At 38.9% G+C, this 13,329-nt stretch overlaps 1 protein-coding gene across 3 annotated transcripts in view; it reads right to left on the bottom strand.

Moving 5' to 3' along the window:
* The window catches only part of POLA1 (DNA polymerase alpha 1, catalytic subunit), a 296,400-nt gene that overhangs the window by 256,848 nt on the left and 26,223 nt on the right, over window positions 1-13,329 (bottom strand). For all 3 annotated transcript variants that reach the window (XM_045876010.3, XM_045876011.3, XM_045876012.3), the window contains exons 13-17: window positions 12,647-12,721; window positions 11,352-11,490; window positions 10,452-10,606; window positions 5,376-5,460; window positions 1,450-1,511 (exon numbers count right to left, since the gene is read on the bottom strand). In XM_045876010.3, the coding sequence (XP_045731966.1) occupies window positions 1,450-1,511; window positions 5,376-5,460; window positions 10,452-10,606; window positions 11,352-11,490; window positions 12,647-12,721 (516 nt within the window). The remainder of the gene's footprint in view (window positions 1-1,449; window positions 1,512-5,375; window positions 5,461-10,451; window positions 10,607-11,351; window positions 11,491-12,646; window positions 12,722-13,329) is intronic.

Raw genomic sequence — 13,329 nt, 5'->3', positions numbered from 1 at the left:
GCAAAACTTTAAATGCTGAGCACCATGAAGTGCAGATATGTCCCTCCACAGGGACACACTTGGACATCTGGACACATATGAACAAGCATATGAATCCGAGTACCTGTCAAAAACATTACTTACTTTCCTGTATAATCCTTGGTAGACTTTGTTGTTTATGTATTTACCACATAAAGAAATCCCAAGGATTACACAGACTAATCTCCAAGAATGGTGTAAGAACCCATAAATAAGAAACTAGACTGAAAACAAACATACATTTAAGAATTATAGGTGTCTTTAGTATAAATAAAACCTATCTTCATTCAAAAGGCTTCTACTTGGATTACTGAACATAAATAAGGTATTCAAAAGATCCACTCTTATTAAGACTCTCTTAAAATGGAAGTTGATAGCTATGTTTTCTACAACTAACTTGGCTACAAATATCAGTGTGACTCTAAAAGAATTTTCTGAGATCATTTTACTTGGACAGGTAATTCAGAGCACTTCACAAATAACAGCATGATCCAACAGTACCCCCAGACTGCTGGACTTCTCAAGCCAACTTAAAATAAGTGGAACCTGACAAGTTTGCTAAAATTTTGTCAACTGAGGATATTAAAAAAACAAAACCAACCCACAAATTTATAAGCAAAAACATTTCACAAAAGAAACATACTCTCCAAAAAACAAATTCCTTACATTGAATACATTTACCTTGTGACAAACTCACTACATTACACTATTTTTTTCCACCCCCTATTTTATTAAGGACCCATGAAAACTTCTCCATGGAGTACACTGGCAGTTGAGAGATCGCTGATCAATTCTGGCCAGCCCATATCGACCTTTCCAATATGTGTCCCCTTTATTATCCAGTATTCCCAACTTCACTTGGCTTTCTTCAAGCTGGAGGATGGGGGAAGGGGCTCTACCTAACACTGCATCAAAACAGTAATCACATGATCATGCATTTTGGAAAGCTATCTGAAGGAGGATTTGAGCCTATCCACCTACTAATAAGATATAGAATCACATTATTTTCAGGTGGCAAATCATTGTTAAATGATGTTTCTACTTTCATCTTTCTAACACATTTTGAATGGATTAATGCCACAGTCCAATCTAGCAAGAATAGATCTAATAAATTAACATATAAAATAGCCTATTCTAGGGCGCCTGGGTGGCTCAGTTGGTTAAGCGACTGCCTTCGGCTCAGGTCATGATCCTGGAGTCCCGGGATCGAGTCCCGCATCGGGCTCCCTGCTCAGCGGGGGGTCTGCTTCTCCCTCTGACCCTCCCCCCTCTCATGCTCTATCTCAGTCTCTCTCTCAAATAAATAAATAAAATCTTAAAAAAATAAAATAAAATAAAATAAAATAGCCTATTCTACTAATCCACACCCCTCCTTTTCTTTTTCTAAATAGATGCTTCATATTTAAAAGGAATAAATGATGAGTTCTTTACCTTTTCCTTAATGTCTTCTTTGAAAGTATATGGAAAAATACAGTCCTTTGGTTTAGATACAACTGTAAGAAGGAAAAAAAAATAAAGATCCCATCACCGTCTTAGTCCAATTTCAAGTACACATATGCCACACGTTTCCAAATGTAAACTGTCATAAATATAAACAAATACCCTCTAATCTCTAGAAAGTTAAGAGTTCAAGTATTTCCATCGGTCATGTTGTTGGACCTCCAAAGAAAAGCCAGAACAAACAATCCTAAAATTCATTATGGAACCACAAAGACCCCAAGTAGCCCAAGCAATCTTGGGAAAGAAGAACAAAGCAGGAGGTGTCATGCTCCCTGATTTAAAACTATACTCCAAAGCTGCAGTAATCAAAACAGTATGGTACTGGGATAAAAACAGACATCTAGATCAATGGAACAAAACAGAGAGCCCAGAAATTAATGCATGCATATATGATCAATTAATTTATGACAAAGGAGGTATGACTATACAATGGGAAAAGGACAGTCTCTTTACTAAATGGTGATATGAAAACTGGACAGCCACATATAAAAGAATGAAACTGGACCACAATCTTACACCATACACAAAAACTAAGTGAAAATTCACTGAAGACTTGAATATAAGGACTTGAAACCATAAAACTCTTAGAAAAAAATGGGAAGTAAGCTCCCTGACATTGGTCTTGGTGATGACTTTTTGGATTTGACACCAAAAGGAAAGGCATCAAAAGCAAAAATAATCAAGTAGGACTACATCACAATAAAAAGCTCTTGCAGAGCAAAGGAAACCATCAACTAAATGAAAAGGCAACCTAACAAATGGGAGAAAATATTTGCAAATCATATATGTGATAAAAGGTTAATACCCAAAATATACAAAGAACTCCTGTAACTTGATAGCAATAAAACAAACAATCCAATTTAAAATTGGGCAAAGGCTGGGGCCACCTGGCTGGCTCAGTCAGTAGAACAAGTGACTCTTGATCTCAGGGTGGTGAGTTCAAGCCCCACAGTGGGCATGGAGCCTACTTTAAAAAAAATGGGCAAAGGCTCTGAATAGACATTTTTCCAACGAAGACTTACAGATAGCCAATAGGTACATGAAAAAGTGGTCAACGTAAGGGGCACCTGGGTGGCTCAATCGTTAAGCATCTGCCTTCAGCTCAGGTCATGATCCCAGGATCCTGGGATCAAGCCCCACCATCGGGCTCCCTGCTCAGTGGGGAGTCTGCTTCTCCCTCTCCCACTTCCCCTACTTGTGTTCCCTCACTGTCTCTCTCTCTGTCAAATAAATAAATAAAATCTTAAAAAAAAAAAAAGTGGGGGCGCCTGGGTGGCTCAGTCGTTAAGCATCTGCCTTCGGCTCAGGTCATGATCCCAGGGTCCCGGGATCGAGCCCTGCATCGGGCTCCCCGCTCCGCGGGAAGCCTGCTTCTCCCTCTCCCACTCCCCCTGCTTATGTTCCCTCTCTCGCTGTGTCTCTCTCTGTCAAATAAATAAATATTTTAAAAAAATAAAAAAATAAAGTGGTCAACATTGCAATTATCAAAGAAATGCAAATCAAAACCACATGGGGATATCACCTCACACCTGTCAGAATTGCTATTATCAAAAAGACAAGAGGGGCACCTGGCTGGCGCAGTCAGTAGAGCATGTGACACTTGATCTCGGGGTCGTAAGTCCAAGTCCCACTAAGTAGGCATGGAGCCTACTTAAAAAAGAAAAAAAAGAAAAAATAAGTGTTGCCTAGGATGTGGAGTAAAGTGAACCCTTGTATACTGTTAGTGGGAATGTAAACTGGTACAGCCGCTGTGGAAAACAGTATGGAGGTTCCTCAAAAAATTAAAAATAAATATACCCTATGATCTAGGTATTCTACTTCTGGGTATTTGAAGAAAATGAAATCACTAACTTGAAAAGGTATCTGCACCCGCATGTTCACTGCAAAATTATTTACAAAAGCCAGGAAAAGGAAGCAACCTAAGTGCCCATCAATGGATGAACAGATTAAAAAAAGTGGTATATTTATACAATGGATTATTATTCGGCTGTAAAAAATAAGGAAAAAATCTTGCCATTTGTGACAACATGGACAGACCATGAAGGGCATTATGCTAAGCGAAGAAAGTCAGACATAGAAAGATAAATACTGTATGATCTCACTGATATGTGCAATCTAAAAAAACAAAGACAAAATGAGGTCACAGATACAGGTAACAGACTGATGGTTGCCAGAGGGATGGGATGTGGGGGTAGAGGAGGGCCTGGGTGAAGAGGGTCAAACAGTGCAAACTTCAGTTATAAAATAAGTCATAGAGATGTAATGTACAGCATGGTGACTATAGTTAATAATACTGTCTTGCATGTTTGAAAGTTGCCAAGAGAGTAAACCTTAAAAGTTCTCATCACAAGAAAAACCATTTTCTATGATGACAGATGTTAATTAGACTTATTGTGGCAATCATTTCACGATACATACAATTATCAAATTGTCATGTTGCACACCTGAAACTAAAATAATGTTACATGGCAATTATACCTCAATTTTTAAAGTTTAAAAGATTAAATTTAAGGGCGCCTGGGTGGCTCAGTTGGTTAAACGACTGCCTTCGGCTCAGGTCATGATCCTGGAGTCCCGGGATCGAGTCCCGCATCGGGCTCCCTGCTCGGCGGGGAGTCTGCTTCTCCCTCTGACCCTCCCCCCTCTCATGTGCTCTCTGTCTCTCTCATTCTCTCTGTCTCAAATAAATAAATAAAATCTTTAAAAAAAAAAAAAAGATTAAATTAAAAAAAAAAATAGCCATGCACAGAACCCTAAGTCCCTGTAATTGTTTAAAACTACTTTCATGAAACATCTTCTATCCATCTACATCAGAATGGAAGATGTTTAACAGTCTTGCCCAAAGGGAATCCCCCCACCACCAAAGCCTTAACTAGTACACAATGAAGGAACACCAACCTTCTCAAAGTTAGAAAAATAAAGATGCCCAAAGCTTCCCTCACTAAGTTCCATGCCACTCAAAACAGCTGTTCACACTGTGACATACACAGAGCAGGTAATAAATACATGTTAAGATGAGCTCATGACTGCGCTCTTCCACATATTTTCCAGGATATTCTCACCATTTTTTTTGTTATATATATTCCACCCCACTTAAAGAGTGAAACTTCACAATAATAATACATGGTATTCCCTTCTCTGCTTGTTTTCCTAGTCCCACTTTCCCAATACCCACAAAATCAGACAGGAGATGCTTCCCCATCTAACTGCTGGTTCTAGGCTGGAAAAGATTTCAGGAAACATTAACAGATCAATAGTATTCTGCCCTTTTCTTGTTTAGAAAAAAAAATGGTTATTTAAGTGGCCAAGGTCTCACCATGGAATAGGTCAGAATCCTCTTTGGAGACTGATTCATGGCATGCAGATTTCTGTTTAACATTTTTCACCAATTGAATTTTATGCAGAGCAAACCCAACTCTAACTTGATATATTGTAACTCCTCCTAAATAGACAGACATTCATTTATGCCCTAGCATATTGCCTCACCACACAGAAAACTTTGGTCAGGCTTCTATGATGAGCTTTAGAAAGACATCATGAAAAGGAAACAGTGAAAGTGTAATTTTGACCTAGGAAAAAAAAAAGGAGAGTACCCCAATAAAATAACCACTGGAACAGAAAAAAAATGTCAAACTGCCTCCCAACTTCTGCTCCTTGAACAAAATAAACCAAATGAATAGGAGCCACCAATCCAATAAAACAGTGTCCACAGCTGACAAAAAATTAAAAAAAAAACTTGAAAACATCCCTACTCTTGAAAACATCAAAAAAAAAAAGTTACTGATCCAACAGCCGGAGAAAAAATAAGAAAAATTAAAATCAAACCATTAGAAGACCAGCTAAAAAAATATACATACCACAGAAGTGTGACTGGAAGGGAGGCTGTGGGGGTGCTTTATCTAATGCAAAGCTGTGATGGACCAAAGCTGCCACAGCAATAATCTGCAAATAAAGGAGGGAAAAAGATCACTTATCAGACGCCTAGTATGCATTCTGCATTCTCACCAGAACTACGCAGAATATTAAAAGATAAATATTTTAGTCCATATGGATATTTTAACTTTTTATTATGAAAGTATTTAAACAAACAAAAATAGAGAAAATAGAAGGGGAAAATAGAAGTTCTGACCTGGAACTGGAACCCAGGACTCCTGACTCCCAGCCAGGGATCTCAAAAGAAACAGGTAAGTGATGTTTAAAGACTCAATCTTTAAAAACAAGCTATGGATATGCATGACCAATAATCTGGAGGATGCCAACCATGGACAAAGCTGGGGAAGAGGGATTGTGGGTATTCTTCATTTTCTTTTTAAAATTTGTACTTTCTGGGGCGCCTGGCTGCCTCAGTCAGTAGAGCATGCGAATCAAGATCTCAGGGTTGTGACTTGGGTGTAGAGACTACTTTAAAAAAAAAAAAAACTGGTACTTCCTAAATGTTGTGTAAACACCAAGTACTGCTATTGTGATCAGAAACAGTAGAGGCACAGGAAAAACTGTAGAAAAAAGCAGAAAATCAAATCACATCTATAATAAAATCCTAGCTTTTTAATAAAATATGCAGAGAAGACAGAAAAAAAATACACAAAAACATTAATAGTAGTTGTCTCTGAGGGTTGGGGTTATTAGGAGACTTTTCTCCCTAAACCTTTGTATGTTCATATCCAGATTTCAATGTTTTATATCAACCTATTCATCTACTAGCCTCCTAAGTGGTCTCCCTGTTTCTGTGCTGACACCAACAATGGCTTCCCATGGCACCGTGTTGGAGAAAGCTTGCTGCACCTAGGGGGAAAAAAAACCCTTTCTCTGTGCCTAGTTAACTCCTACTCACCCACCAGTATGCAAGGTCCATCCCTACTTCTTCAGAAAAGACTTCTGGGATAGATACTGTGGTGTGTCACCCAGAAGTCCTCTTCAGGACAACGGCCCTCATTCTCCCAACTACTAAGAAAGCTGGAGAAATTATGAAGGGTCATCGCTATGCCTGAGCTCCCTGGGATTGGCTGAGACCTTTGCTGTAACTGCAATGCAGTTTTCTCCCACTGCCAGGCTTGCTGCCTTCACTCTTCCACAGGGGCTGATCTCAGACCATCCCAAGAAGTTTCCCTAACCAGTGACACCTTCCTGGCCTCCTAGGCCTGGGCAGCTTCCTTTATTTGATGCTATCCAGAGCACGTGTATCTTTTCTAAGTTTTACATCTATTTCTGCTATCGGGCTAATATCTGTCTCCTCCTCTGTATTTTGAGTCACAAGTATTCCATCACACTAGCACATGGTTTAGAAACATTTGCTGAGTCAACAACTTTATTAACCAAGTAATCTAAACCCTTAGGAAGCCATCTAATTTACTTAGGACTACAAAATGTCTCTCCTATTCATTCATTCACTCACACTCACTCACTCACTCAACATTTACTAAGAGAAAAAACAGCAAAGTCAACTCTCATATACCCATCATTCACCTTCAATTATCAACCCATCAATATTCCTATCCATTTCCTGCCTCCACCCAGATTATTTGAAGCAGAATTCAGACCTATCACTTTATCCACTAATATTTCAGCATGTATCTCTAAAACAAGGTTTCTCAACCTCAGCACTACGGACACTTCTGACCAAATAATTCTTTGTTATGGGGGCTGTTCTGTCCACTGTGGGAGGTTTAGCAGTATCCCTGGCTGCTAATAGCACTGCCCTCCACCCCCGAGTTGTGACAACCAAAAATGTCTCCAGACATGGCCAAATGTCTCCTAAAGGGCAAAATCTCACCCCGTTGAGAACCACTACTTTAAAAGATAGTAAGTTTTTAAAATGTAACACAATCATAGCTAATACAATTAACAGTAATTCCTTAAGATCACTAAATATCCAGGCAGCATTCAAATTTTCATGTTTTCCCAACAATCTCAATTTTATTTACCAAGTAAGTCCATACTTTGCAATTGGTTGATATGTAAAACTATAGGCACAATATCTCACCACCTATTATTTCCCTGCAATTCATTTGTTGAAGAAACTGGGTCATTCATCCTATAGAGTATCCCCACAGTATCGGTTTTGCTGCTTGTATTCCAATAATACCATTTAACACATTCCTCTGTTTCTGTACTGTCGGCGAATTCACATTTAGATCTAAAGGCCTGATCAAAATCACATTCAGTTTTTTGGCATGAGTATGCCAGAGGTGCTAGTGATTACTTCTATCAGACGGCACAGGCACATCATGTCTGGTTAGCTCTCTTTGGGTGCTATTAGCAACCACTGGTTGCTTGATCCACTATCTCATTAGGGATTGCAAAGTGGTAATATTCAATTTTTCCTTCATCACTTCTTGGATGGAAACCTTCTATAAAGTGAAACTTCCCTTCATTGATTATTCGGTTACCTGAGGTACAATATGAGTTCATAAAAAGATCAAGAGAAATGCTAGACTCAATCTATTTATTTACCAGTTTTCAAACCAGTGAGTTGGTTCCCTAGCTGCCTTCACAGATGACCAATGCAGGGTTGTTAGTGCTTACACGATTAGTGTGAACTCATGTGTTGCAATCTGCTGCAGCTATCCTTATCCGTACTCAAATTGTCCCATCTTTGGCCATTAGGAAACTCCAAGTTGACTCGTAGGCCCTTCTGACACATCTTCAGTAGATTTTAATATCATCCTTGTTTTCTAGTATAACTAGGTATTTCAGGCTTATCTTGGACATTTTCTGCCCTAAATCGGCCATTTCTCCATGAAGCCCTACTTCCTTTATTGTGAAATGGTATTGAGAAACCTCACCCTGGGGGCTAGAGGATGGGTATTTTTTTTTTTTAACTAATTAAACCTTTCCCAAACACTTAACTGTTAACTACAGCCATCTACTAAATTATTATTAAAAGATCAAATCACATAGTAAAAAAAAATTCAGAGTAAAAACAATGCCAAAAGGCTGTTGTTAAAAAACATCCCCTTCAATGTCAAAAGGATTTAGAAGTGAACAATAAAGACGCTCCCACTGACCAAAGACAAATTTAAGCATCAAAAGTAACAGTAATAATGACAGCAATGAACTGAAACATAATGAGTAAATATAAAACCTGTGAGTTCATAATATTCCATAAAAGAGGAAGCAAAATAAAAGTAACAACAAAAATAAACAAATCACTGGTCAACACTGCATGTAATGCAGGCCCCCAACTTCCTACTCAGAAAATTGGCAATGAAAGAGAAAGAAGTACACACTGACCTCATCTTTCCTGTACGGACTACTGCAGCCTAACCAATAGTGGTGGTGAATGAGGAAAAGTTAACTTTATAGAAAAATTCAATAAACGTTCTAATATTTAACATGTTTAACTAACAAACATGGAAAGGATGACAGAATTAAAAAACTGTTTTACAAGTCCTAATGAAATAATTAATTCAGGTAAAAAATAAAGGGGGGGGTCATTAGACCAGTGGTTCTCAAATGGGAACAATTTTGTTCCCCACCTCAAGAGGACACCTGGAAATGTGTGGAGGCATTTTTGGTTGTCACAGGTAGGGGGGAGGGGTGCTACCTGGCATCAGGCAGTGGCCAGCGTTACTGCTAAACATCCCGCAATGCTCAGGACAGCCCTCACAACACTGAATAATTCAGCCCAAAACATTAGTAGTGCCATCGTTAAAAAACCCTCCTTTAGTTGAAAACGTGAAGCCACTAATCAATCATAGCCCCACTAATAGTGGTTTAACCAGACATTATACTATACGCCAGCTGATATATAATGCAGTATGAAATACATCATACCACCACCTATAAAGTATACTGACCCAAAAAGTCAAAACTGAATCTAATCAATTCTTTAGTGCTAACTAGCAGGGGCCAGCACACTTGTCCTGTAAAGAGCCAGACACTACGTATTTTAGGCTTTCAGGTCACATGGCCCCTGTCATGACTACTAACTCTACAGCAACTGCAGATAATATGTAAATGAATAGACATGATGTCTTTCAATTAAACTTTATTTACAAAAACAGATGGTAAGGCTGGATTTGCCCATAGGCCATACTGTGCCAACCCCTGGTATAGAGGAAGAAGTCCAATGACACAAGGAACCAAACACAGAAAATGGGACATTCTATGAGACAATGAAAATGATTCTTAAATAAATCAATGTCAATGGAAAAAGATGGTGGGAGGGAGCTGCTCCCATTTAAAAGAGATTCAAGAGACAAAAATGAAACACCATCTGTGAATCTTATACGGACCCTGATTTGAGTAAACCAACTGGTAGAAAACATTTCTGAGTCAGTAATATTGTAATAACTTTATATGGTGACAGATGATTGCCAGACCTATCGCGGTGATCATTTTGTAATGCATAAGAACATCAAATCACTATGTGGTACACATGAAACTAAGAGATGTCAAATATAATTCAATAAAAAGACATTTTTGATAAACAGAATCATGTGAATGTGGACTGAGTATTTTAGATGGTATCAAGGTATCACCAGTATAGTTACTAAGTGCAAGAAAGTGTGCATGTTTTGAGAGATGCGTACCAAAGTATACAATGGTAAATTACACAAAATCTGACCTCAGCTTTTAAAATACTTCAACAGGAAAAAAAAAAGAGGGGAGCAAACAAGTGTGCCAAAATCTTACTAACTACTGAATATGAGTAAAAGGAATATGGCAGTTCATTATATTATTCCAAGTCCACTTAAAGTTTGCCAAGATAAAAAATTCAAAAAACAAAAAATAAAAGTAAGTCCAGCAGTTTAAGTCTTTAAAGAAAAACTCCAACATCCAACAACTTCAATTCATTCTCCAAAATGGAGTCTGGTAGTGCATTACTATTCTTTCTCCTCCAGAAAGAACAATTTCCCCTTGTAGAACAGTTGTACAGTTCAGCAGGCATTGCATCTAAAGCATAGGTACACAAATCTGCCCTTTTTCTTTACCTCATTTTGATGTGTCTTTGCATTCTGCATTGTCTTCATGCTGAAAGACATGACCACGAGTGGAGGAGGACCAACATCTTTAATCACATTCACCAGGTCTGGTTTCAAGGCCATTGCCTCAACTTTACACCAACTGACTGGCTGATTCAAGAGCTCTGAAAGAGAATAGATACAACACATCAATAGCCATTGCTGAAAAAGGAAAACTACTATAATTAAGATATCTGTGATTAACTGAGATAGTCTGCAAAGCCATATTCTCATAAGAATGTCTTATTACAACATCTAACTAAAAATAAGCCCAATTACTGGATTGTATGCAAAGCCGTGTGTGTGTGTGTGTGTGTGTGTGTATACACACACGTTCATCTTCTCGGGAAAAAGGTCCACAGCTTTCATCGGATTTTCTGAAGAATCCAGGACCCCAAATAGGTTTTAAAAAAAAAAAAAAAAAACACCCTGGAGGAATCACAAAGCATTTTTAAGAGATTCATGAAGCCAAACATCACAGATGCAAACACTGGAAAACATCAGGTAAGAAACCAAACAAGCACTCGCCACCTCTGGCACTGATGCTTGCCCTCCTTCAGAGGCCACCAGTCCACTATGTACAGCAGGTGGGCGTCATCGGCCGGCTCAGAAATACATGCCAACAGCAGCACAAAGAGGGATGCATGCCAACGACCACCTGGGCTCCCGAAGGCCTCCCTCCCACTAAACTGCCAGGCACCACAGGGATCAAGTGGCTCCAAACATATTCCCTATACTCACTCGAGAACACCTTGAGGAAAACAACATAAAAAAGGAAGTAGACGCACTGAAATACAGAGACCAATTCCTTAACTTCTAAAAACCTCCTCTATCAGCAATCTGGCTTTCCAAACATAAATGTTTCCTTACGTGGATTTTTCACTTCGAGCCAACAAGGTCCTCTGATCTTTCTGTTCATCAAGAACATTTCCAGGCTGGATGTGTTGGTCCCAAATACATGAGAAAAAGTTTCTCCTTTCAAATCCTGAGGAAGCTGTGGCATTTCAGCCTGAAAAAGGCAAAGAGGAAAAAAAAAAATGAAAACCCTTTTTTGTTTAAAACTATTACTTCACATTTTCCGAAGTCTGTATTTGAAATAAACAAAAGCCTCTCTACAAACCACCGGAAGAAACCCCTTTGATACATATGAAATGTAATTTGCAACAAATGAAATCCAAAACAATTCACAGTAGGACACAAAAACAATTCACAATGACAAAATAATGCATCTTGATGGCATCCATTAGAAGAAAAATAGGCCAAGAAGCTCCCCCAAAAGAGGATTTCTGTCCAGAGCTGTACATGCCTTACTGATAAAGAATAGCCAAATAAGTACCACTCCATTAGAAGAATAAAAGCAAGAGTGGAACTCATTTAAAATGCTTCTATGGGGGGCGCCTGGGTGGCTCAGTCGTTAAGCATCTGCCTTCGGCTCAGGTCACGATCCCAGAGTCCTGGGATCGAGCCCCACATCGGGCTCCATCCCAGAGTCTTGGGATCGAGCCCCACATCGGGCTCCCTGTTCGGCGGGAAGCCTGCTTCTCCCTCTCCCACTCCCCCTGCTTGTGTTCCCTCTCTCGCTGTGTCTCTCTCTGCCAAATAAATAAATAAAATCTTTAAAATAAAATAAAATAAAATAAAATGCTTCTATGGTACTTTTCATCACCACTGTCAGAAACATTTATTAACAGTTTTCCTTTTCCAACATTGTGAGATCAAAACTCTCTAACAAAGGTAAAAAGAGGTTAAGGCCCAGTTAATTAACATCGCGCAGCAATGACCTTGCCTATCAGGGGAGCAAGAGCAGCACTACAGCGACGCTACTGATGGTCCTCTCACCTTTCTGCTGCTCAGAAGGGACACTTCAACAGACTAATGATGTTCAACTCCATCATGTGGCATTTATTCCACTTGACAAGTAAGCAGTTGTGCAGTTTCAACTTATTTATTTAAAGATGCATACTTGAAAGCCAAGAAAGGCAGTACAACCGGTATTCTATATATTCAAATTAATTTTATCCATTTTAATTATTCATTACTGTAAGTCCACCTCAATGAACTGTGGGCTTGAGGAGCCCTGCTGATACTAATTGAAAGCCAGTTAAAATTTCAAAAATAGAGAAATGTCATGCTCAACCAAAACCCAGTAATTTTCTTTGACTTACCGAGTATCTAACTTCCAAGTACTCAGATTTTTCTGGAACATCAGGTATCTCAAAAGCATAGTTCTTTTCCACTGGCTGGGTAAGTAGATATTTAAAAATCATTAAGACAAAAACTTTTCACAAATTAAAATGACAAGCATTACATGCACAACACATGTCCCTGTATTCAACACTGAGGAATCTAGTATCCTTATGGAACACAAAGGTAAATAAAGCCAAAACAGCACCCTTTCCCCCTTTCCACTAGGACTAAAACACCCAATGACAAGACTTCTCCTGGACACTAGAGAACTTAGAAATATTTGCATTCAAGAAGGGAAATAAAAGATTAAAGATTTTTATAATGTTAATGTATTAAATCATTTGCTACTCTTTGATATTAACCAACTCCATCTTGCTAGAAGAATTAATATTAGCATTAAAATTATAGCTCAGGGTGCCTGGGTGGCTCAGTTGGTTAAGCGACTGCCTTCGGCTCAGGTCATGATCCTGGAGTCCCGGGATCGAGTCCCGCATCGGGCTCCCTGCTCAGCGGGGGGTCTGCTTCTCCCTCTGACCCTCTTCCCTCTCATGCTGTCTCTCATTCTCTCTCTCAAATAAATAAATAAAATCTTTAAAAAAAATAAAATTATAGCTCATATTTACTGAGTGCTTACGAAGTACCAAGGACTGTTCTAATCACC

Source organism: Mirounga angustirostris, unplaced genomic scaffold (genome assembly GCF_029215605.1).
Source record: "Mirounga angustirostris isolate CCGP_5_RB_7025 unplaced genomic scaffold, mMirAng1.0.hap1 SCAF_11, whole genome shotgun sequence".
Classification (NCBI taxonomy): Eukaryota; Metazoa; Chordata; class Mammalia; order Carnivora; family Phocidae; genus Mirounga; species Mirounga angustirostris.
Note: the sequence above shows the minus strand (reverse complement) of the source record. Positions and strands in the feature narration are given on the sequence as shown.